Below are 26817 nucleotides of genomic sequence, written 5' to 3'. Positions count from 1 at the left end.
ACCCGACATACAAGAACCTTGGAGTTATCTCAAGTGATCCTTAAGCGAATCTTCAGCATTTGAGAGACTTTGATGAAGAGAGGATAAGATACTTTTGGGTATTTTATTTGTGTTTGCATGTGCATAAAAAACACATCAACATGCCCCAAAGCTCTCAAGTCCACATCTTACATGTTTTATATAGATCCAAGTGTTTTGAAGTCTTTTGCACCAAGATGCATTTATGAAACCTTTTGGCAAAAACACTCAAAACAAGTAATGTAATAAACCCCCTTAATATTTTTTTTATTTTTTAACAAGATTACACACACAACCACACCCGTTAGGGTTAGAATAAGAAATCCAAAACCAGCAAGAAGGAACCCTACACCTTTTGATCACCGAGAGCCCAAACTGGGAGGGTAAGAGCATACGGTAGCAAGGGATCGTTAGTAGTAAATTGCTGAAGTACTGAATACAATAATGGGCGGCAAGCCAGCCCCTTCCGCTTATCCAACGGGTAAACAAAGAAACTTGGCAGTAAACCAGCCAAGAGAACAAACACTCCAAAGCACAAATCACTCCGCTGCAATGTTTCAGCGGGAGGACTGCACACACATAACTAAGCTCAACTCAATCGCTTATGCAGCAGGAGGACTGAGTTACAAATATCAAATATAGACGGCAAGCCAACCTCTTCCACTTTTCAGCGGGTATGCTTACAATCCACAAATGGTTGATAGTAGTACTATTCAACCTTACAAAGAGAGGGAAGATAGAATAGAAGAATAATGTAATGTCCCCTTCCTTGTGATGTTGCATTCAGTGGTCCATTGGCCTATTCCGGAGACCCGTAGGCTATGTGGAAAGATGAATTAAGGGTTCCCATGTTCCTTGGAGTTCCGACCAGACTTGTCAGGGGTGGAAGGTGAACTTACTATTTTTAGTAAGTTAGGGTTTGGCTGTCAGGAGTACAGAGTTGCTAAGATCACCAAGTTTTTTCTCTGGTTGCGAAGATAACAATTTTTGGAGCATTATTTCATGACTTACTATTTTTAGTAAGTAGCAGTTTGGGTTATTCTATTTTTGGCAGTCCTGGATTTGGTCCTATCCCAACACAATTCAGTGATCCTCATTGTTCAGCCTCATCTGGATTTCGTTAATAATCAGTACTGGAACTATAAGCAATTTAATTAAATATTATTCCTTATCCTAAGGTTATTATTTAATTATTTTATCACTTATTGATGTTATGGGAAATTGTGCAAAATATAATATTTTTCCTAAGTCATGTCTAGGCGATTTATTTGGAGAATTAAAGGGAGACTTCATTCTTTATATTTTAAAGAATTTATAATGGCAAAAATCGTGGCCCCTCTCCTTGGCGTGATTTTGACTTGGGAAAGTGGGCGCCACATTGGGTCCACCATGAAATGAAATGCAATTGGAAGGAGGCGAAATTGGGAGGTAGTTTCATTTGAATTTCAAATTGGAAAATCTATATAAACAGAGGTTGGGCTCCTCATTTGGCATCCAGAGAAAATGTATCGTTATGTTGTCGGAATGACTCCAGACATTCTTCGAGGGTGGATACCTCCTAGATCCTTCCTTCCGGTTTCGAGTGTGAGACATCACTCCTAGCTGTGGTGCGTAGTTGTGAGCTTCTTGGTGATTTTTGGGTGTGTTGGTGAAGTTTTGTGTGTGCTGTTGGTTTTTTGGTATTGTTGGTGTGTGCCAGCTGAAAGTGTATTTCGCTCGTAGCTGCCTGTGTGTTGAATGCATCATTCTGGGTGAGGGCTCGTTGGAAGCGTGCCAGAGAGACGATAAGTCTCCTATATTGGAGTGGAATTTGGAGAACTCTCCAATTTTTAGTTGCACATCAAATTTTCCAGCAAAAACGCCATTTCCAGAATTGCATTTGGATGTGTGCCTTGTTGTTGGTGCTCTTCATTTGCAGTTTCGATGTATTGTTTTGTTTTCTTATGTCATATGCTTCATTTGCTTCTGATTTGGCATGATTATATGGGGTTTTGAGTGAGTTACAAGCAATTTAGTGGGTTTCTGGATGGCTGGTTCTGCATTTTCCTTGTATTTGATTTCAGAACAGCAAGTAGTATTATTGGTTAGAATGTGTTAGTGAATTCATAAGATATGTACTTCACTCTATGTCCTTTCACATTTCTATCATTGTAAGAATTGCTTCAGTAGTACTGACCAATTCATTCTATGTTGTATTTCCCGCTGAACAAGTGGAAGAGGATGGCTTAGCAGCCTGAATGTTTGTAATTCAGTTTTGTCCTCCCACTGAGCAAGTGGTTGAGTGATATTGTCCTCCTGCTGAGATATGCGGTTGAGTGATAGTTTCATTTAAAGTCCCCCCGCTGCATAAGCGGTAGAGTGATTTGGTTCTATTATGCTTTGTTGCCTTAGCTGGTTTACCGCCAAGTTTGTGTTCTTCATCCCGCTGAAAAGTGGAAGGGGCTGGCTTGCCGCCCAGTTTTGTAATTGCATTGTAATTTCCAGCAGATTAGAAAGCTAACGAACCCCTTGTCACCGTATGCTCTCACCTTCCCACATTGGGCTCTTGGTGATCAGAAAGTGTAAGGGTTACCTTTCAGCAGCATTTGGTGTTCATTTCCTAACCATAACAAGTGTTGTGTTGAATGTAATTGTGGAAAAACTCAAAAAAAAAAGTGGGAATTTTACAAATAATGCTGATCACAGAAGATAACTATCACCAAACCAGCTCAAACACCAACTTCCTAAAATCTGATATGGATAACAGCAAGCTGGAAATGCATAACCAACAACACAAAATCACACCAAAATGCTTCCAACTCGCTCCAAACTCACTCAAAACACCCCACAACTCACCCAAACTGACACTAGGCATAAAGCGACTAAGGACCAACTGAAAATGAGCTTTTGAATACCCCCAAACGCCTAGCACGCATCCCAATGCACCCCCAAAACCCACGCCTAAGCTGGAAAAGTATGATTTGCATTATAAAATCAGAGACTCCAAATTAAGGGCTAAAAACTTACAAAACATATCGCCCAAAGCATAGAAATAGTTCTAGCCAATACCCATAATGATAGGTCGCACAGGCAGGGAGGGAGGATCGAATCTTTGCTTCAACCACACCAAAACTAGCAACATTGGAAAATCACAGCAGCAAACGAACTCTCCAAATCCACACACGCAATCCACACAATCAAACCACAGCTAGGAGTGATGTCTCACACTCGAAACTACAAAGGTTATATAATCTAGGAGGTTTTCACCCTCGAAGAAGTCTAGAATCATTCCGACAGCATAACATTATAAATTCTCTGGATAATGAAATGAGGAGCCAAGCACCTGTATATATAGATTTCCAAGTCTGAGATTCAAATTCAATTGCCTCCAAATTCACCCCTCCTAATTTGCATTTCATTTCCAAGGTGGACCCAAGTATGGCATCCCCCCTTAAGTCAAAACCATGCCTAGCAAAGGGGACCACGATTTTTAGCATAAAAAACACTTTGTCAAATAAAAATAGTCTCCACATTCACTTGGGCGTCCTCCTTCATAACACATAATTCGCCTAGCAGACTTTGGAAAATCATGTTATCCACAATTCTCAATAGCATTAATCAGTAACAAAAATAATTAAATATTAAACCTTAGGATAAGGAAATAATATTTAATTAAACAACTTATAACTCCAATACTAATTATCATCAAAATCAAGAATGAAGTTGTGCGATGAAAACCACTGAACTGAACTGGATCAGGACCCTATCCAAGACTGCCTAAAATAGAAATGCTCAAATTGCTACTCACTAGAAATAGTAAGTCATGAAATACTGCTCCAAAAAACATGATCTTCGCACCCAGAGAAAGAGCTTGGAAAGCTCGGTAAAACTGCACCATCCAAACAGACAAACCCTAACTTACTAGTTCACACTTCAATTTAGAATCAATTGCATGTTATGCCACCCTGGAGTTCATGGAAAACCTAGAAGGAAACCATAAGCGAAACTAAATAATCCCCTCCTGACAAACCCTAAAAAGCTCGTGTAGAACTCCACAAAAGTTGTAAACCCGAATTCTCCTTTCCAAATAGCCTATAGGTCTTCGGAATAGGCCACTGGACCACCGAATGAACATCACTGAGAAAGGGACATTACAAGTAACTTCCATATCTAGAGTTTTTAATTATTGTTGAAAAGTTTCGTCATATGTGTTGAAGTAAACTAAATCGCTTCTACCAAATTTGCAAACTTTAAATTGTAGGTCTATTCAAAGTTGGAAATCATGGCTTCATATTGATTCCCTTAATTTGTTTACCAAAGTGTTTGTATCACTATGTTTGAACCTATTCAATCATTGTGTTCTTGAAATTTCTAATCACTAAATTTAGTTGAACAACACAAGCATGTAGTTATGAGATGTAGTGTAATGTCCTCTATTCCAAAGCTAAGTTAATTAAAAGGTAATATTAATATTAGTTATTTAATATTTTTCTTAAAATGAAAAAATTATGGGAAGTATTAAATAATTAATTAATAAAGTGACTTAAGAATTAATTTAACAAAGTTACTTAACAAATAATTGGCAGAACAGTTGCATGGGAATAATAGCGCTATATTATTGATTTTGGGATTGGAGTTTAAAAGGAAGGAAATATTTTATCTGGCATTGATTTGTGAGTTTCTAACAAACTTACACTCTCAGATTTGAATCCCAAAGTGCCATTTTTGTCAATGAGATATCTAGCCTGAATGGCCTTGGAGCCATTTTTGTCAATGAGATATCTAGCCTGAATGGCCTTGGAAGGATCACATTGGTTCTTTAGGTGAGTTTGTTAAAGTCTATGGGATTTGTGAAATCAATAGGAAAGGTTGCAGTATTTTGAGATAATGAATATCATATATATTCTAAAGTTGATGGACTGCAATGTGCAATCATGGAGACTGAATATTGGACGAGAACTTGCATTTGCTGAGCAATACTTATATTAAATCCTATATGATTGAATTTAATCACTCGAACTAAACTATGCTGCAAAGTACGTCACATCTGGCACCCTTATTGGCTGTATCTTTCCTTAAACAATCATTTGCCTTATTTCCGATAGAACATTATAGGCATTGGCGGAATATCAAATATATTTAAGCATCAGTGTTTCTTGAGTGGATATTGCTACAATCGTACAACATCGATAATATCCATTGGTGTGTTCATTAAACTTGTGGAAGGAGTCTATTTCCTTCTGATTTTATGCGGGAGTATGCTTCTCAAAATGCCCAATATCGGGTTTATTTTATTTGTAGCCATACAACATACAAACAACATTCAATGTGGAGGACGGGAGTAGAAGTAGTCCTATCTTCAGCGGCAACATTCTCTGTCAATAGCACGTGGACACAAGTAACCCCTTACGACGTATAATCCTATTACCTGAACAGTGAATTCGTAATATTTGAAAACCAAATAAGTATTTAAGTCAGGTTCGTTATTTTTCTTTATCTATGAATATGGGATGGGAAATAAAACAATGTAATCGAGAAGAATCTAGTGAATATTGTTTGTATTACACAAAACTAGAGATCAAAGGACTTATAAGAATTGCAATACTCCAACTGTTGAATGCAAACATTAGAAGAAACACTTCCTATAAGAGTGGAAACAGTCTGGAAATTAGTAAGAGTAGTGTAGGAACTCTACATTTAGTTTTGGGGGCTTCTTGCCTATAGTGCCTACATCCTTGGTTCAAACCATAAAAGTTTTACGATGGTGAACGAGAGAAGGAAGAACGGAGTGGCTAGGGTTTCAAATGGAGGAGTAGCAGGGGCTTTGAAGGAGGAATATAGGGGCTCAAATGAAGACGGAGATGGTTGTATAGCTACCAAAGGCAATTATTACCTCTATTATGTGGGCTTTTCGCTTTCCCCTTCGCACTAGGTGTTGTTGGGTTGTGGTGGTAGGAGAGGAGGGGGATGATCTTGTGGGTGCACATGGAGGTGGAGGAAATGATGGTTTTCCTGGCGTGGTTGCTTTTGGGGTCTCAAAGTTGTCTTTTGCAGAGGTCGCTTGGGGTATTAAGATCTTGGACTGTGGAAGGGGTGGCATTTATGCCTATTTGGGTCTTGAGGGCTTTCCTCAACCTTTTCTTTCCAATCCTTCTTTGGTAAGTTTGGCTTCTCTAATGTTTAAGGAGGCTCTTCTAGCGACACCTTTTGGCAACATGAGATCCCATTATGGGGGTCATTTCACTTTGTTTCCCTTTTCTGTGGTGTGGATGAGCAACTGCAAAGGTTGGATGCTCCCCTCTCTTTTTTGGTTGTTCTACTTCGAGGACAAATGTTGTTCTTTGTGGGCTACCCTCTATGGAGGGTTTTGAAGGTGGTGTCACCCCATGTTTTCTTGTTCTATGGTCGGTTGTTTTCGCCATTTTATGGGTGGCTGTTCTTTTTGGCCATTTATGGCTCTATGCTTTTAGCTACTAGGTCTTTTGTGGGTATGCATTAATTTCAGAGATTCGATGCTTTTTTTGGCAGATCTGCTAGGGTTTAGTCCTTGGTTGTCATGGTTGAGGTTTTGTCTACCCGTTTTGGAGTTCACCTATTGGTTTTGAGGGGTATGATTTTCGTTTATGCTTATCTTTTCATACCTAGATTTGTTGCTCTTGGTGCTATGTTGGTTTCCCCAAGCTTGAGTTGTTGGGCTCCTTTTCTCTTGGAGTTATTTTTGTTGGGGCTCTCTATTTTTGCTTAACCGTTCTTTTTGGTTATGAGAAGATGTCCATCCTCGTTCATTTATAAGGAGCTCTACATTTTCTACTTACCAATCTTCTTATGTGGGCTCGTGATGCTCATTTTTTGGTCCTCCTTTGTGATACTCCTATTGAGGTGAGGAACCTTCTTGTGGGAGTGACCAAGGCTTGGTTCTCTCTACTTCTTTCCTCCTTTTTCATGGATCCTATGGAGGTGGAGAATTGCATTGTGGGAAAGGTTGGAAGCTGCAGTTGGAGGGCTTTTGCTGATATGTTTGTGATCGGTTGCATTGGTGTTGTTGATGCCTACAATCTTCTTCTCTTTCATTCTTCTCCTATGGAGGTGGAGACCATGGTGGAGTTTGAGGTTTTGGTTTTCGATGGGATAGTGTTTCGGCATCTGATGAGAGTTTTGGGAGCCTTTACAAAAACCATTATTTCAATAAGTTTAGTATGTAATATCTTTATGTTACTGAAGGTTAAGGTTATAGGAGCCTTGTTAAAACCCAGTGTTAAGGTCAATGGAACCTGGAAAATCCCTATGCTCATGGCTGTTTGAGTAGTTTGTTTTGTTGGCTTCGTCCTATTGTGACGTAATCACACATCGCCCCATTGCAAATGGGGACCCCCCTCTTTTTTGTTTTTCTTTTAGTTTAGACTTTCTCTTAGGTCTCTAGCCTCTGCAGATGAGTCAAATTTTGTGAAATTTGGAGGAGTCATCGAAGTTAGAAGAGTGAAGTGTTGTGACGTTTTCACACATCGCCCCATTGCAAATGTAGACCCCCTACTTTTTTGGCCCTCCCGGTCTTTTGGCTTGCGTTTTTGGGGTCTTTTCGCAGCAGTCTCGTCAGTCTCTCTCCTTTGCAAGTGTTTGGGGGTCATATTGATTAAAATCTGCTTTTTGTTTGAGCGAATTCGGCTAAGTCAAGGACTCGTTTTGTGAATTTTAGGGTTTTTGCCTTCTGTCCTAGATTTTAGGGGTTCCTGTTAGGGTTTCGGGAAAACTAAGCATACAACTGGAATCAGGACCCTTCAAGGGACCTCCCAGTAAAATTTGAGCCCGAACGGAGCAACTTTCTATTTTTAGAAAGTCCCTATTTTTTAGGGATTTTTCCAAGTCCCGAAATGTCGCCATTTTGCCAAAAATCAAACTTACTATTTTTAGTAATTTCTATTTATAGTAAGTCATTCATGAGTCATGTTTTAGGTTCTAACTCTGACATTTTGGAAAAGTTTCTATTCTGGGAAAGTCTATTTGTGGCAGGATCAGGCTAGCAGACAGTGAAGAATCAACATGCACAATCACTTCTAAATCTAGAAAGTTGAAAGCAGACAGGCAGGGGTCTAAAATGGCTAAGTATGAGAATCATCCCTGAAGTGGAAGGCACAAAATTGATCCAAATCCACCTTCAAAATCCCAAAGTGGCATCTCAGCACAAACAGTGGTCAAAATTTGGCTAAGTTTGGATCTCCTATTCCAGAAGAGGAAAGCAAGCATGACCATCCAAGTCCAGAAATCCACATCAATCCACCAATGTCATCCTGATCCGAAAATGGCCTGAAATTTGAAATTTGGAAGATCTTCCAAAATCCAGAATTTGCATTATGATTCCTATGGACCTGAAACCACTCTCAAACATCCTGAAAGTATATATGAAATATAACTTAAAGTATAAGAAACTTATACTTAAATGTTATATTTCATATATATATCCTGACGAAGAGCCTGAAATAGTGCAATTTTCCGCCTCTCCATGGACATCTCCAAAATGCGCCTAGGTATGGGCTAGGGCGCTAAAACCAAGAATGCTTTCACAACTACAATTTTCCATCATTCCTTGGACATGGCAAAAATGCGCCCAGGTCAGGCCTGGGGCGCTAAAACCAAGAAAGCTTTCACAAGTGCAATTTTCCATCATTCCATGGACAGGGCCAACATGCGCCCAGGGATGGGCTGGGGCGCTGAATCCAAGAATCCATTCACAGAAAGAAAATTCATGAATCCTTGGCGTGGTAAAATTTCACCCAAGTAGAAAATTTGAAATTTTGCCTAAGGCACGGAATCCAAGGAGTCAAGGAAGGTTAAAAAACAGAAATTCCCCTCGGGCGAATTTTCAATTATGCTATTTTTAGACATCAAATCCCGGCCAAATATGGAAATTTTTATAGATTCCGAATCGGGATGAAATTCTTCATCCAATGAACCTGGCTCCTAAATTTTAGGAGGATCCCTAAAAATAGGGATGTTGAAAAGGAGACATGTGAAAATTTGGCTAAGTGATGGAAATTCCTTCCTTCAGGGCACAATTCCAAGAAAGGTGAAAAATTGACTAAGTGTTGGAAATTCCTTCCTTCATGACAGAGTTCCTGAAAAAGGTGAAAATTTGGAGGAGTCATCAAAGTTAGAAGAGTGAAGTGTTGTGACGTTTTCACACATCGCCCCATTGCAAATGGGGACTCCCTACTTTTTTGGCCCTCCCGGTCTTTTGGCTTGCGTTTTTGGGGTCTTTTCGCAGCAGTCTCGTCAGTCTCTCTGCTTTGCAAGTGTTTGGGGGTCATATTGATTAAAATCTGCTTTTTGTTTGAGAGAATTCAGCTAAGTCAAGGACTCGTTTTGTGAATTTTAGGATTTTTGCCTTCTGTCCTAGATTTTAGGGGTTCCTGTTAGGGTTTCAGGATTACTAAGCATACAACTGGAATCAGGACCCTTCAAGGGACCTCCCAGTAAAATTTGAGCCCAAACGGAGCAACTTTCTATTTTTAGAAAGTCCCTATTTTTTAGGGATTTTTCCAAGTCCCGAAATGTCGCCATTTTGCCAAAAATCAAACTTACTATTTTTAGTAATTTCTATTTTTAGTAAGTTTCTATTTATAGTAAGTCATTCATGAGTCATGTTTTAGGTTCTAACTCTGACATTTTGGAAAAGTTTCTATTCTGGGAAAGTCTATTTGTGGCAGGATCAGGCTAGCAGACAGCGAAGAATCAACATGCACAATCACTTCTAAATCTAGAAAGTTGAAAGCAGACAGGAAGGGGTCTAAAACGACTAAGTATGAGAATCATCCCTGAAGTGGAAGGCACAAAATTGTTCTAAGTCTAGAAAATCCACCTTCAAAATCTCAAAGTGGCATCTCAGCACAGACAGTGGTCAAAATTTGGCTAAGTTTGGATCTCCTATTCCAGAAGAGGAAAGCAAGCATGATCATCCAAGTCCAGAAATCCACATCAATCCACCAATGTCATCCTGATCCAAAAATGGCCTGAAATTTGACTAAGTCTAGAAATTTGGAAGATCTTCCAAAATCCAGAATTTGCATTATGATTCCTATGGACCTGAAACCACTTTCAAACATCCTGAAAGTATATATGAAATATAACTTAAAGTATAAGAAACTTATACTTAAATGTTATATTTCATATATATATCCTGACGAAGAGCCTGAAATAGTGCAATTTTCCGCCTCTCCATGGACATCTCCAAAATGCGCCTAGGTATGGGCTAGGGCGCTAAAACCAAGAATGCTTTCACAACTACAATTTTCCATCATTCCTTGGACATGGCAAAAATGTGCCTAGGTCAGGCCTGGGGCACTAAAACCAAGAAAGCTTTCACAAGTGCAATTTTCCATCATTCCATGGACAGGGCCAAAATGCGCCCAGGATGGGCTGGGGCGCTAAATCCAAGAAGCCATTCACAGAAAGAAAATTCATGAATCCTTGGTGTGGTAAAATTTCACTTAAGTAGAAAATTTGAAATTTTGCCTAAGGCACGGAATCCAAGGAGTCAAGGAAGGTTAAAAAACAGAAATTCCCCTCGAGCGAATTTTCAATTATGCTATTTTTAGACATCAAATCCCGGCCAAATATGGAAATTTTTATAGATTCCGAATCGGGATGAAATTCTTCATCCAATGAACCTGGCTCCTAAATTTTAGGAGGATCCCTAAAAATAGGGATGTTGAAAAGGAGACATGTGAAAATTTAGCTAAGTGATGGAAATTCCTTCCTTCAGGGCATAATTCCAGGAAAGGTGAAAAATTGACTAAGTGTTGGAAATTCCTTCATGACAGAGTTCCTGAAAAAGGTGAAAATTTGGAGTCATCATCAAAGTTAGAAGAGTGAAGTGTTGTGACGTTTTCACACATCGCCCCATTGCAAATGGGGACCCCCTACTTTTTTGGCCCTCCCGGTCTTTTGGCTTGCGTTTTTGGGGTCTTTTCGCAGCAGTCTCGTCAGTCTCTCTGCTTTGCAAGTGTTTGGGGGTCATATTGATTAAAATCTGCTTTTTGTTTGAGCGAATTCGGCTAAGTCAAGGACTCGTTTTGTGAATTTTAGGATTTTTGCCTTTTGTCCTAGATTTTAGGGGTTCCTGTTAGGGTTTCAGAAAAACTAAGCATACAACTAGAATCAGGACCCTTCAAGGGACCTCCCAGTAAAATTTGAGCCCGAATGGAGCAACTTTCTATTTTTAGAAAGTCCCTATTTTTTAGGGATTTTTCCAAGTCCCGAAATGTCGCCATTTTGCCAAAAATCAAACTTACTATTTTTAGTAATTTCTATTTTTAGTAAGTTTCTATTTATAGTAAGTCATTCATGAGTCATGTTTTAGGTTCTAACTCTGACATTTTAGAAAAGTTTCTATTTTGGGAAAGTCTATTTGTGGCAGGATCAGGCTAGCAGACAGCGAAGAATCAACATGCACAATCACTTCTAAATCTAGAAAGTTGAAAGCAAACAAGCAGGGGTCTAAAATGGCTAAGTATGAGAATCATCCCTGAAGTGGAAGGCACAAAATTGTTCCAAATCCACCTTCAAAATCCCAAAGTGGCATCTCAGCACAAACAGTGGTCAAAATTTGGCTAAGTTTGGATCTCCTATTCCAGAAGAGGAAAGCAAGCATGATCATCCAAGTCCAGAAATCCACATCAATCCACCAATGTCATCCTGATCCGAAAATGGCCTAAAATTTGACTAAGTCTAGAAATTTGGAAGATCTTCCAAAATCCAGAATTTGCATTATGATTCCTATGGACCTGAAACCACTCTCAAACATCCTGAAAGTATATATGAAATATAACTTAAAGTATAAGAAACTTATACTTAAATGTTATATTTCATATATATATCCTGACGAAGAGCCTGAAATAGTGCAATTTTCCGCCTCTCCATGGACATCTCCAAAATGCGCCTAGGTATGGGCTAGGGCGCTAAAACCAAGAATGCTTTCACAACTACAATTTTCCATCATTCCTTGGACAAGGCAAAAATGCGCCTAGGTCAGGCCTGGGGCGCTAAAACCAAGAAAGCTTTCACAAGTGCAATTTTCCATCATTCCATGGACAAGGCCAAAATGCGCCCAGGGATGGGCTGGGGCGCTGAATCCAAGAAGCCATTCACAGAAAGAAAATTCATGAATCCTTGGCGTGGTAAAATTTCACCCAAGTAGAAAATTTGAAATTTTGCCTAAGGCACGGAATCCAAGGAGTCAAGGAAGGTTAAAAAACAGAAATTCCCCTCGGGCGAATTTTCAATTATGCTATTTTTAGACATCAAATCCCGGCTAAATATGGAAATTTTTATAGATTTCGAATCGGGATGAAATTCTTCATCCAATGAACCTGGCTCCTAAATTTTAGGAGGATCCCTAAAAATAGGGATGTTGAAAAGGAGACATGTGAAAATTTGGCTAAGTGATGGAAATTCCTTCCTTCAGGGCATAATTCCAGGAAAGGTGAAAAATTGTATAAGTGTTGGAAATTCCTTCCTTCATGACAGAGTTCCTGAAAAGGGTGAAAATTTGGCTAAGTGTTGGAAATTCCTTCCTTTGGGACAAAATTCCAAGCAAGGAAGAAATACACCCAAGGATGAATTGAACATAAAATTTCTAAGGCAAGGAAGGAATCAGGGATGAACTGAACAAGAAATTTCCCCCCAGGGAAAAATTTGAAAAATCCATTCTCGGGCATCAAATCACATCCAAATTTCAAAAGTTTTACAGATTTGGATTCGTAGGAGAATTTTCTCTCTCCTGGACCGCAAAACCCTAATTTGGAAATTTTCCTAAAAAATAGGAAATGTGCAGAATTGATGAAAAACCTTCTCTGAGCAAGGAAAGTTGAAGAGACTTCAAGAAAATTCTTCCTGAATCGAATTTTCCCTCTCCAACAATTCCTGATGTGCAGGAGCGGATATATGACATCGGGGTCCACTTGCATGGCGAGGATCTTTTGAACAGGTGGCAATAGAGTGGTGCATTCATTATCGAAATATTTGACCTAATGGTGACCTGGTCATTGCATGTTGAATTTATGGCAGATTCCTTTTGCATGCAGCCGCCGCATGTGGAAATGATGGAGCGTTTATGACATAGTGGGGTGATTTTTGCATGGATGAATATTCAACGCATGTTGGGTGAATTTGAAGGAGGTGGTGCATTTAATGCGCAATGGATGCTATTTTCGGTACTTTTGGATTAATTGTATATGGGCATGATGGGTTATTAATTGGAGATTCCCACCTTGTTGCATCATGTGTGGAGAATCTTTTGGGAAAACCCTAATTAGGGTTTTGCATGTAGCCAGGGCTTGAAGCCTATATAAAGGGGTGACCCCCTCATTTAAAAGGGAGGGAGCTTTGTATGAAATTGTTGCAATAAGTTTTTGAGAAAATAATAGTGAAACATTGTTCTCTAATTGTGTCCACTTAAATTATTTTTTCAAAGCTTGCATGGTTTCACCTTCCTCGCTTAGATTAGAAATAGTAAAGTGCTTTGATTTCAATGGAGAATGTAATGGTGTCTGATGAATTTCCATGGTTCATACTTGTTGCATCTTGTTGATTGTAAGTTGCAGTGTAAAGTTAGTCTGAGCCCCCTAAATTCGTGCTAAGTTCGATTGTGGATAGTCATTTGGATTGCGCCGTGTTGGGTATTCAAATGTACTTTCTCGATTTGAAAATCCTCTAGCATCCCCAGAAGATTGCACCGGTTCTTGCGGAGTTGTAGTTGATCTTGGCGAAGCAAAGCTTGGTTTATTTGGAATTTGTCCACCAGAGCACTATTCATTGTTATCACTGCTCTTAGGAATAGATTTAGATCCTTTTGAACCCTTTCCCTTTTACTTTCAGTTCATTTTATTTCATTCGAAGCAGCAGCATCGCAGAATTGCCATATCCGATGATGGAGTTCCAGCCACAGAAAAGAAGTGAAAGAACGATGCACACGTAAGGCCCCTTGAATTACCAGCAATCACATCAACCAACTGAGTCACGTCCACGCATTGAAGGAACCTTGGAGTCGATTGTTTGAACTTCTTGCAATCTTAGCATGCAATTGTACTTTGATCAAGAGAGAGTGAAGTGACCGTTAGGCAACTTTATTCTGTGTTAGACGCTGTCCTAAAAAACACGTCAACATGAAGGAACAATCAAAAGAACGTTTTAATGCTATGGATGGGTTTCAAAGGGGACGAAGGAATAAATCTCAATTTCTTGGGGTCAATTCTGACAACTTGCTTTTTTTAGGAAATTTGCTTTTTTGCTTTTTTCTAAATTTAGAAGGTTTTGTTTTGGGCATTTTGGGGCCAATCCAGGGACCTGCTTTTTCAGCCTACTTTTTTTCTAAAAATAGAAAGTTGTTTTTTGGGAAAGTTGTTTTTTATTCTTTTTGAGGTCTTGGATTGTTTCGGGTTTAGGAAAAGTGTCAAGTCAAAAGAATTCATCCAGAATACACCAAGTATGAAATAAGTTTCGAATCCAAAGGATAATTTCTAAAACGCTGATTGAAGATCACAAGAAATTGACAAAGTCTAGAACCTTGATCGAAAAGAAAAATTCCTAAATTCCTTGAAAAAAATCCTAAATTTCCTTGGAAAAAATCCTAAATTCCTTAGAACAATTCCTTGTTTCCATGGCAAACTTCCTTGAGCATAAGCAAAGTCTGCCTAGGCAAAAATGTTCAAATTTTCAAAAACAAAAAGTTGAATACAAGGAGAAATTCGCCCAACTCATGAAAGGAAAGAGTTTGAACTTGGCTAAATTGAAAAGGAAATAAAGCAAAAAGGTTTCTAGAAGAGAAGCTTCCAAGGGAAAAAGAGAAAAGAATTGCCAATAAGCTTTAAAATAAAATAAAAAACAATAAAACAAGGAAAGTTCAATCTGAAGGCCAAATTGTGACTAAGTTCATTGCCTTTAAAATTTCAAAAAAACAAAAAACAATTCAAAGAAGGAATTCCAATTTCCTATAAGTATAGGCCTTGACCTTTCATTATTCACACTTTTTTCATGGAATTCAAACTTTCTTAGTCTCTCCAAGTTTTCCTTGGGCAATTTAGGAGTTTTTATTGCAGGTTTCAAGAGGAATTCAAGGCATTCATAGATCAACTATCAGCATTCTCTGAGATTTTCTTTCATTTATTGCAGGTCTGAAGCGCTTCTAGGACAGAATTTTGGCATTGTGGATTCCAAATTTCTTCTTTTCTGTCTAGTTTCTCGCAATCTCTGAGTTCCATCCACAAAACAGGGCTGCTTCTTGTGTTTCCTTTAGTCATAAGGGGTAAAAATCCTTAAAAATCAGACCTTGTTTATAAAATCAGGGTTATTTCATATCTGATTTAAAGTTTTGAGCTTCAAATCCAACCAAGTTTCATGATTTTTAAGGTTTTCTCAGTCTGATTTTTTAATTTCCAGAAAGATACAGGGCCTGATTCTGATTAGGTTTTCACCTTGCAGAGTTCGAACCAGATCATATTTCACAATTTTCAAGTAATTTCGGTCTGATTTTAGGTCTCCAAAATGTTCACTAAGTCTGATCAGACCAAATTTCCAAGTTTCCAAGAGTGGTTTTAATATTCTGGAAAATTTCTGAGTTTGATCTTACGTTTCCAGAATGATCAAAAGAACTGATTTTGCTCAAATCAGACTAAATTTCAAGATGTTCATAATTTCTGAGTCTGATTTTGGATTTTCAGAGCCTCTTTTTATCTGATTGTCAGCTCCAGAAGCTCAACTCAGACTAAATTTCAAGATTTTCATAGTTTTCTGAATCTGATTTGAAGTTTCCAAATCTGATTTTCAGTTTTAAGTACAAAAATCAGACATAAATTCAAATTCTCAGTCAATTCAGTCCTGATTTTTGTTTCTCAAACCATTCCCAGTTTGGTTTTAGCTCCTCTGATTTCAAAAGTTTGATCACAAAATCAGAGTTATTCTTTCAAAATTTGTCAAGATAGCATCAAACTTATTTCGTTTAACTTAGAAATTTTTCATATTTTCAAGTACTTGATGTCAACTCAAGGAAGAGACTTCCACGAAGGTGCCGATGAAAAAGGGAACTAGTTGAAAAGATGATGGAAGAACAACATTCACCCTTCAAAAGATTCCATACCAAGGAACGATAGATTCAAGACACAATGAGAATGAAGAAGATGTTCTAATCATTTTGAGTTTCCTTTGGATCAAAAGATATTGCTTAAGACATCAACACTTTTTCATGATGAGAAATCAAATCCACAAGGCAAGCTAAGGTGGCAAACCAATCATCAATCAACCAATCCAAGGGTGCCAAGTCTAATGTGTCTGGGTGCCAAGTCTAATGTGTCTGGGTGCCAAGTCTAAAATGAACCAAACTCAATAAGTGGCTCCTATTTTCTCATTGGTTATCCAAAGTGTTGTAATTTTCCCATTGCCCAAAAGGAGTTTTTTTGCAAGTAACCCTAATTAGGGTTTTATCTATAAATCTTGGCCGTTGATCTTAGATCAATCTGGGTCGTTGCTTTGTAATTGGGTGCCTATATAAACCCCCCTCCTCTCATTTGTAAAGAGAGAGATTTCCGAGAAATTGTTGTACTGATACTTCTTAAGTTCTAAGACATATTCATCGTTCAATTGTTGGTGAGTTTTGTCTACTTTTGCAAGTTAGCATGGTTTCTAGGCTCTCCATAGAATAGATTTCATTTCAAGTTATTAGATTGAATGAAAGATTTGATAGAATTGCTCAATGTGGAACAATGCGTTCATACTTTTGATAATTGGATGATTTTCAGTTATCGTGCAAAGTTAGCCTAAACCAAAAACATAAACTTAACTTCTATCGCTTTATTCATTGTTCAAGATGTTAGTGAATATGAGTGATATGAAAATCTTTTGATTTTCTTAGAAGATTGCACCGTTCTTGTGTAGTTGTTAAATTTGGCAAAACAAGAATTGGTTTTTGAATTCCACTTTTGCAATTTCCATCTCCAAAGTTCATAGGATTAGATTAGGATTAGAAGTAGCTTCCTAAACCCTCATCCTTTTGCCTTTTTTTTTCCGAGTCTGGATAGAAGTAGGATTGAAAAGAGCTTATTGAAAAATTATTCCAAAGAAGGAGAAAGTTATTAGTGTCAACAATCAACAGAATCCTTTGATTGATTCACTCCTCGAACAATTACATAAGTCCCCCTTGAGATTACTCGCAAATCACAACGAACCAACTGAGACTATCTACATGAATCTAGAACCTTGGAGTCGACTTTGTGATCACACAGTTAGTCTGTTTAGCACATAGAAGATTTTGATCAAGAGAGAATAGGATATTTCAGGGTATTTTATTCTAAGTTGCGCATGCATAAAAAACAGACCAACGCGTCCTTCTGTTTCTACAGCTAATTCTTTAATGTTAGCTTTTGTTGTATGGTTGTGAGTTGGTTGTTGGTTGCCTGTGTTATATTTGGTTGCAGCATTTTGTAAGTGTGTTTTAGATCCCCGCAGAATCCGAGGGTTTTGGGTCCCTTCAAAACCTATTGTACAGGGTTTCAAGTCCCCTCAAAACCTGCTTTACCCTTGAACAAAAACTTTACATTTAGTTTCAATCAAAAATCATGTGCCTTGTGTAGAAAGACCTCTTCAAACTTTTAAACTAGTCAAACCTATAAGATATGCATCTAAAGTTTACGCAACCTAAACATAAAATCACCTACAAAAATACTATAAAATTTGTAAGTTGCATGTACATATTGATCATAGTAGGTTAAGTTTTATTTTATAGGGAGCTTCCCCCTCCAATTTGAAGAGCAGTTCTACCACACATCTATTTTGTTTTGCATTGCACTAAAAGATGTAAGTTAAAACACTAACAAGGTTTAAGAGATAGGAAACAAACAAAGAAGTAGAAGTAGGACTAGGAATGGCACACTATAAACATGCATCTCTTCTTCTGATATAAGTGTTCATTATCCAAGATTTGGGTTGCCTAGTTTCCAAAGTATTCGAGGAACACCATCTTTTAGAAGGTTAGCAATGTGAATTGTTTTTGAGATACAAATCAGCTACAAGTAGAAGTAGAACTAAGAATTATGCACTACACATATGCACTTTTTCTCCTGATCTAAGTAGTCATAAACCAATATTTGGGTTGCCAATTTCCAAATTATTAAGGTCACCATCTTCTAGAAGGTTAGTATTGCGAGTCATTTTGAAGATATATGTCAATGTGTGTAACCTTCCTATAGAAGTGTCACGATACAAATCGACACAAACTATGAACATAATACAACCATTTCTACGACCGAGACCTTTTTAAAAAGTAATTTTTAAGGTCCTATTAAATAACATTATATATGAACACCTAAATTAACATATACCATATAAGACTATTGGCAATACTTGCAAAGAATCACCAACTGTGGAAATTAATAGAATATCTCTTTTGATAATTTATGTAGTGATGTGAAATATGATGTTTGCCAAAGCTGAAAAGAACTTCAATAAAAAGAGTAACGAAGGTGGAGGTGGGGTAACACTTCTGAAAATATTTACCTCTTAAAGCAACAGCATTAGAAGACATAACAAAGATATCAGTGATATAGACCGTTAATGATGGAAAATCCCAAACCTGTAGAGGATGACAACCACAAAACATTACGACCGTCAAAACCAAATTGAATACCAAACAAATCAATTATACGATATAAATCATCAAATCCAAACTAAATATTAAAGAAATCAACTATACCATATAAATCAAAATGGTAAGAATGAATCAGAAAACATAAGTACACTAGAAATTTCCGCATTCATTAACTTACAACCCAGAATCATCAACCAAACAGTTCAAGAAAATTTTGTAACTATGGAAAAGAAAAAAAATTCAATCCCCACCAAAGCTCTCTAATAAAGTAAGTAAAATCCATACCATCATCGCAAGGATGAATATCTTGAAGTAACTTGAGAAGAGGATAGCCATAGAAACCTCCATATAACTGAGAAAACCGCAATAAATGATTAAAATTTGTAAAGCTATTCTACATAGTTATTATTACACTCATACGTTGACCTAATACTCATCTCTTGTATCAAAAATACGAAGTTCAAAAACTCAAATGGGGCAAAGACTTGCAAGCCTAACCTTGAACCAAGAGCTTGAAAACACACTAAAAATTTAAATATACATAAATTTGTAACTTAAACTTTTAATTTTTTTTAAATGCAAATATTAATTTTGGAGAACCCATAGGTAGATTTTTCTTCATTTTAAAGACGAAAAAATGAGTACAATGCACATCATAATGTCATGTGATTATTACTTAGAAATTTGTGTAGATATTTTACGAGTTTCCCTTATAACTAAACTTTTCCAGAAACCATGTTAGGGCTCTCGAACTAGATCATAATGATTCCTCACAAGAAACAATATCAGCCTCAAGCATATCGTTATCATCCGATAAAGCAAATCTTGATGCTTCCACCTACCCTCTTGCATGTGCATCTACATTTGTCGCCAATTATACTATTACCCTTTCAAAAAGATTAATCTTGTCCATGGAAAATGTGGGCTCCACGTCCTCAACAATCCAATCTCAATGTGGATTAATGTCATCTAAGTCAAATCACTTTGTGAATTTCAATTCTCTCCACCCTTTTACATGAAAATATAGGTTGCACCACACAAAAATGAGATCATTTTGACACTTTTGGGATAACCTATTACACTTTTTCATGTGAATAGCCTCAAATGTGCTTACAGCTAAAATCATTTCAAGGCTGGCACAAAATGTAGATGGCAAAGCTTTGAAAATTTGGTGCTTTTACACCATAACCTTCTCGCTGCTAATTTTCAAAGACAACATTTATAACTTTGTAACTTAGAAAACTACAATTGCACTTATTAAAATTAGTTAACTTATCTAGTTTTTTTACATGGTAGTTGAGTCATTCTCTTTCAAATGTATTGAGCATAAGAAAACAACCTTCTTCACAACCTTGTAAATCCATAACCTACCCAAATTTGTGTATTTATGGGCTTCATCAAGCATCTACTCTCTATGCATGTATTGGGGCCATCCATAAACTCCTCATTAACCCTAAAAGAATCAAAGAAGAAAAACTTTGAATTCAATTACTAGGCTGTTGCATACACAGTTGAAAAACATGGATTCATCAATTACTTAGCATGCCCAAAAAATTTAAAAACTCAAGGAAAACTCTGCAATAATATCAATCAAACATTTGGAAACACAATTTTTTTAAATATTCTTTAAAAACATACTATTTCTGAATTTGCAGATCTTACTAATTTCCGTCATATAAATCAAAATTAGAGTTTAAAACATATCATAGACAAAAAAATGAGTTCAATCTATGAATACATATGAAGTTCAAGTTTCAATATCCATAAACATTATAAATCATAAATTTTGTCTACGACTAAAACTCAAAAACCTCTACTGCCACTATGTAGGTGTTACAGAAGTGGATTCGATAGTTGCAATACCCTTAATAGAAGCCTCAATAAGCAATCAAGGAAATTTGTATAGTCCCAAGAACCAAGTGTTCAACAAGCATTGAAGAATTCTCCTTTGGTATTCTTTGATAATATCCTCATCTATAGCAAAACTTGCAAAGAACATTCGAGGCATTTGAATGAAGTTTTGCATATTCTTGAGGCTTAAGCATTATTTGCCAAGGAGTCCAACTTTTTTTTGGAATAACTAAGATTTTGTATTTAGATCATGTTATCAATGTTCAGGGTTTTCAAGTTGTACAAGCAAAGATATGAGCTAACTTAGATTAGCCTTCCCCAAAGACTTTTACAGCTAAGAGGATTCTTTGAACTCTCAACTACTATGGAAGATTTCTTAAGGGATTCTCACAATTGGGATCACCTTTAACTAATTTGATTAAAAAGACCTTCACATGGGCCGGTGTAGCACAAGAAACTTTTGACAAGCTTAAAGCAGTGATAGGTTCATGTCCTATGTTGATTGTACTTAATTCTCGCTTCCCTTTGTGTTGGAATGTGATGCATCAAGAAAAGGGATTGAAGCAATTATGATGTAGAATAGGTGTCCAATAGATTTTTGAAGCTGCAAATTTAGAGAAGTAAAAAGAAGGTTCTCAATCTACAACAAAGAGATATTGGCCATCATAGATGCATTAGCCAAGTTCAAGGCGGTAAATTTGTGGTGAAAATATACCACAATAGCTTCAAGTACTCTTCTATTCAGAAAGATTTGAATCAAAGACAGTAGAAATGGGTAAGTAAACTTCAAGCCTATGACTTTGATATTGAATATGCATGGTAGTAGATGCCTTGTCAAGAAAGCCTAGCCAATGCTCTATAACTAATATTTCAATAGATTGGAAAGTTGAAATCTCAATAAAATATTCTAAAAATGTGTTAACTACTGACATTATGGAAGGTAAGGTGAATGATGATAGATATTGGGTAGCAAATGAGCTCATATTCTATGAGGATAGAGTATATCTTGTCCCTAAGTAAAAGTCGGGTGGTCCATGATACCCCCTTCGTAGGACATCCAAAATGTTTCAAGATATACAAATAGATCAAGAAAAGGTTTAGTTGGAAATGATGTCATTTAGCACATCAAAGAATGCATGTCTTGTTAGCAAAATTAAATTAATCAATCCTTTCTAGCAAGTCTATCATAGTGTTGTGACCTTTTCACACATCGCCCCATTGCAAACGAGGACCCCCTCTTTCCTGCTTTCTGCATCTTGTTAGTTTAGGGTTTCGGTAATAGGTGGCAATTTTGAGCTTCTCATTGTCCGAGTCTCGAGTTTTGAAATGTGATCATGCCTAATTGCTATTAGGGTTTTCAAGTTTTGAATAGGATCAAATGTGTGCAAAATGTCAAATGTCTAGGTGCTCCTAATTTTGCTCAAAGTCTGATTGAGTTTTAAAATGCCCAAGTCGGAGATATTTTTGTGCCTAAGTGTTAAGAGGTCCTTTAGGGGTTCTTTTCTTGCTCCCAAGAGGTTATTCAAGTCAAATTTGCACTTTATCCCAATGGAATCCCTATTTTCTCACTTAATTTTTTATGAATTTGGCTAAGTCCCGGCGCATTATGATGAAATTTGATATGTCCAGATGTTTTTGAGTGGAGGAATCATTGAATTCTCGATGAAAATCTATGTTTTAATGGTCAAAAGGTCAAATATCCTGATGGGAGGTGCTTTTCCCTCACATTTCCGATGACCCATGGTTCTCCCCCACTCAAAATTCTGATGGGAGATAAATTTCCCCCAAATTTCCGATGGACCCTATTTTTCCCCCATTCAAGTTCCTAATGGAGGGCGATTTTCCACCAAGAGGCTAAAAACTATGTATGGGAAATTATCCTGATGACCCACAATTTTCCCCTGGAATGCAGATGATTTTGATGCGGATGAAATTCCTTATCTTGATGAAGATCGATTTTCCCTAAGACGGTTTGTGAACAAATTTGATGGATTGTTATGCAGATGATTGTCCCGATGCATGGCGAATTTCCCCAAGTGTGTTTTCGATGAATTTTTTATCTGGATTTTTATCCAAATAGGGAGCAATTTTCCCCCAAAGTGGATTTTTGGACTTAATGATGAAGATGAAGTGATTTTTGGAATCCAAATGAAAATCAATTTTCCCCCAATGGCATTTTTGACAAGTTACGATGATTTTTGAAGAGGAATTTTATTCCAATGGAGGTTGATTTTCCCCCAATAAGCTTTAATGATGTTTTAAATGATTTTTCAACTGGATTTTTATCCAGATATGGGGTGATTTTCCCCCAGGTGGCCAAATTTGGTAAAAATGAAATAATTTAATTCAAGTGGTCCAGAATTTAATTGTTTTCCGCATTTGACAGCGATTATTTAATTATCAAAAACAATTATTAATGGTTTGCAATGATCATTTAATGATTATTATTTTTCTAGATGCAAATCAATTTTCCCAAGCAAGTATAAAGGCAAGTTTTTTATCCCACATTGCTTGTGTGGTGAAACATCAAGGTAAAAACATGTTTAAAAAGAGCCCAGCCAGCAATATAATATTATTATATTTGCTGATGTGATTGATTGAAGGTGGCTAAGTGGCTGATTGAAGAAATTTTTCCAGCTAGGCAATTTTATTGAGTGTCCATTAGACACCATTTGTGAGCTGAAAGTACAAGTTAGAAGGCAATTTTGTCCACCTATACCTAGGCGCTACCATTTGAAGAGAGTTGCAGCAAGTTTGTTAGCTGTTTGTGCCACATTGGGCGATTTGATAGGATGGTGCCATGATTGGAAGTGCCACAATTTTGTTTGGTGGCTGATCACTTCACTTTGTGGAGTAATTTTATTAGTTTTGCTGAGATTTGTTGATGCTAAGGGACTGCCATAACACTTAAATCTGAGTTATACTCCATGGCTGGGCGCTATTGTGGGTGATTCTAATCACCATTGTTGCTGATCATTGACTAGAATGTGCATCCTCAGACCTGATTTTACATTCCCGTCCTTAGGCGATTTGTTGAGAGGTCATTTTAGAGTGGTTTGGAGGTGTTTTCTGAGTACACCATTGCTGGTGTAGGGTCTGCAATTTCATTTCCAGGGTGTCTTCAGACCAATTCATTATTTCCAGCCACCCTAACACTTGGGCAATTTCATCGAAATAACATTTTTGAGGCGATTTATGGTCATTTTCTGAGTGTGCCATCATTGTTTGATGTGCTGGCAGGGTCTGAAACTTCATTTTCAGATCTCTCTTCAGACTGATTTATTTTTACCAGCCCTTTATTCTTGCCCAAATTTGACCATTTTGACATTGGAGAGGTAACATTTCATCAAACATGAGCATTCTACATGGCTGCAACCTCGTTAAGTAACTGATTTATGAGTATTGCAGGTTGTCTTCAGACATTTGGCAGCCATTACTGAGTTTGGAAGGGTGTCTTTAGACATCAAAGAGTGAAAAATTAAACTTTTTACACCTTTCCAGAGCATTTTGAGATTTTGGTATTACTCCTTTGACTTCATTTTTAATAATTTTCTGAGTATACAAACTCTCTTCAGACTTAATTTTAAAATCAGGCCTCATTTAAGTCTGAAAATTGGGTGTTTTTATGAGGGTTTTGGACCCTATTCGTATCAATTTCTTTCTATTTTCAGAATTTGTTAATAATATGGATAATATTTCTGATTTTCATTCCTAGATTTGTCTAGATCATAAAAAATCAGAACTAATTCAATTCTGGAAATAGATAATTTTCCAAGTTATTGACTTCGAGTTTCATACAGGTACCATGTCTAAATCCGAGATTGGAATTCGGAAGGAGCAGTTGAAGATGGTTCAGGAGGAATTTTATCCGGATTCCAAATTGTCTTCTCGATGGAAAGGAATCACAGGATTCGAATATGGAGCGAATGTGGCAAAGGATGTTCGGAGCAAAGAACCAGCTTCCTTCTCCTACATACGCCAATATCATGAAGAGTGACATTTACCACGCCATTAGATTTCCTCAATCCATACAGTGTAGCGAGCTTATTCTCGAATGCGCAAGACATTCTGATCCTCTCTCCAGGATGATCTGGACTCCCAAAGGGATAACCATTGCCTACCTTGCTGAGGATGCAATTACTGAAGTGTTTGGAATTTCTCGCAGTGTAGATATGAAGGAAAGAACGAAAGATGAATATGAAGCAAAGTACAAATTAAAGGCGGATGCATGCAAGACAATTGTTAACAAGGAATGGATGATTGAGCCAAAGCCTCATCACTCCAAGGCGCCAAAGACACTCATGTGTACAGATTTCATAGAGAAATATAACGATTTGGTACTCCTACTCAACCAAGTGATGGGGATGCCGCAAGGTGCCTTGTTCGAAGGATGGATGTATTACTTTGTCCAAAATTGTATAAGAGGAACAATGATCAATTGGGCGAAGATTATCAGCAACAAACTAGATTTTCAATTAAGGAATGTGGAGAAGACTAAGTCATTTGCCATGACTTCCTACCTTGTGTATATACTTGAAGATTTGTCACATATAAAGGACTAATATGCAAGGGAGAAGTCGGGAATGGACCGGGACAATATAGAAGTTATGAATGTTATCCACAACTTGATATGCATAGAATTGAAGACTATAGGAGGGTGAATGATGCTTTCACCATGTATATTACAAGGATGTTGCAAGGCGGAATCCATAAAGGTTGTCCAAAGCGGCAACGGAGCTAGTTGAACAATATGGATCATGGTAGGTGTTGGTGTACGTTTTATCATTCACCGAACATTAGAATATAATATCAAGGACACTCTACCCTCTCTTGAACAAAATCACTACGTATGCCAGGATTGCAAAGAAAGACCACACAATGACTCCAAGGTTTATATGTGCGAACGGGTGACTCTATGTTGGATAGCTTCCTTGGTTATGTATGCTGAAATACAAGGGGGATTTCCACTCAACTAATATCGTTCACAAGTCAAGACTTGAACGAATTTGGTAGTAACTACTCTCTTTTTTTAGATTTTCAATTTTGGACTTCAGAAAAAAAGGATAAAAAGGATAAACTGTTTAGAAGTTCTATGCTACTCCTAAGAACTCAAGAGACGGTAAAAATTAGGTGAAACCAATAACAATACTTTGCTTCGCCACTTTAGGGACAACTACACAAAGTAAGTGAAATCTTTTAGGGTTGTGCTAAAAATTTGAATACTATGAATTATACCATCCAACGAACAATATTTATCCAAAGTAAGAGTTAAAGCATCCACAATGATAAGCTCAGGCTAACTTTACACAATGAACAAAAATCATTCATTCAAAGAAAGTATGAGCAATTGTTTCACCAATCTATACTATCAAATCCTTCATTCAGCTGACAACTTTGAAAAAGAAAATTTACTCTAAGCAAATCTATTCTATGTTGAAAAAAGTATGCAACCACGTGATAATAATAAGGTTTCAAAGCAAACTGCAAGTGAACTTATATTACCAAAGTAGCTCTCAGCAACAATTTCATAGGTCTCTCCACACAACAAAATGAGAGAATAGGAGTTTATATAGAGTTCCGGAAAACAAATGAAATGCCGAGATCAATCTATAAGATCAACGGCTGAGATCAAAACATAAAAACCCCAATTAAGGTTTCCCAAAATAACATCAAGAACAAATGCATGAAGGACAAGTGGCAATATGTTCAATGGACCTAGACACGATCGGGCTGACCTTCTCCATTGTGACATATGGCAGCATATTGACCTTGAATTCCAATCCGTCCAAATCATCTGCACATGCGGCAAAAGCAATCTCCCATTCCAACTCTTGCTTCTGGAAGGCATCCCGAATGGACAAGAAATTTGATGCCTTAGTCAAATTCTACTTCAAGACTGGTTCAGTGACGGCAAAGAAAAACTCCTAAATTCTAAGTTTTAGACTTACCAGCTGCATATCATTTTCTCGGATGGTCTCTTTCTCAAGCAGATCAGTAGCTATAAGGAAAATCTTGTTTTGAACTTCTCTAATCTGCTCCTCAGTCCTAATACTATCAGCCTTCACTCTTTCTAGGACTTCACTCCGTGCAACCAATGTCCAGTGCCATGTGTTGAAATCATATGCAGCTCCTGCTGCAATTACTTTTCCATCAATCAATTCCTGCTTGGGAATTCCTTTCAACACGCTGAGGCATGGATAATTCTGTCACAGACATCATGAAGGTCGTCCCAGGCTTCTGCCATTTTCATGCCTGGGAATTCCTTTCAACACGCTGAGGCATGGAAGCAAAAAGGAGGCCTGTCCATATGCCAACATTAATCTTTCCACAAATGTGGCTGC

General features: G+C 37.4%; 1 protein-coding gene across 4 annotated transcripts in view; it reads right to left on the bottom strand.

The window, feature by feature from the left end:
* The window catches only part of LOC131046218 (protein ARV 2), a 79052-nt gene that overhangs the window by 13425 nt on the left and 38810 nt on the right, over positions 1-26817 (bottom strand). For all 4 annotated transcript variants that reach the window (XM_057979905.2, XM_057979906.2, XM_057979908.2 and 1 more), the window contains 2 exons: positions 18911-18977; positions 18535-18610 (listed from right to left, as the gene is read on the bottom strand). In XM_057979905.2, coding sequence (XP_057835888.1) covers positions 18535-18610; positions 18911-18977 — 143 coding nt within the window. The remainder of the gene's footprint in view (positions 1-18534; positions 18611-18910; positions 18978-26817) is intronic.

Source organism: Cryptomeria japonica, chromosome 2 (genome assembly GCF_030272615.1).
Source record: "Cryptomeria japonica chromosome 2, Sugi_1.0, whole genome shotgun sequence".
NCBI lineage: Eukaryota > Viridiplantae > Streptophyta > Pinopsida > Cupressales > Cupressaceae > Cryptomeria > Cryptomeria japonica.
This window is presented reverse-complemented; position numbering and strand designations above follow the sequence as displayed.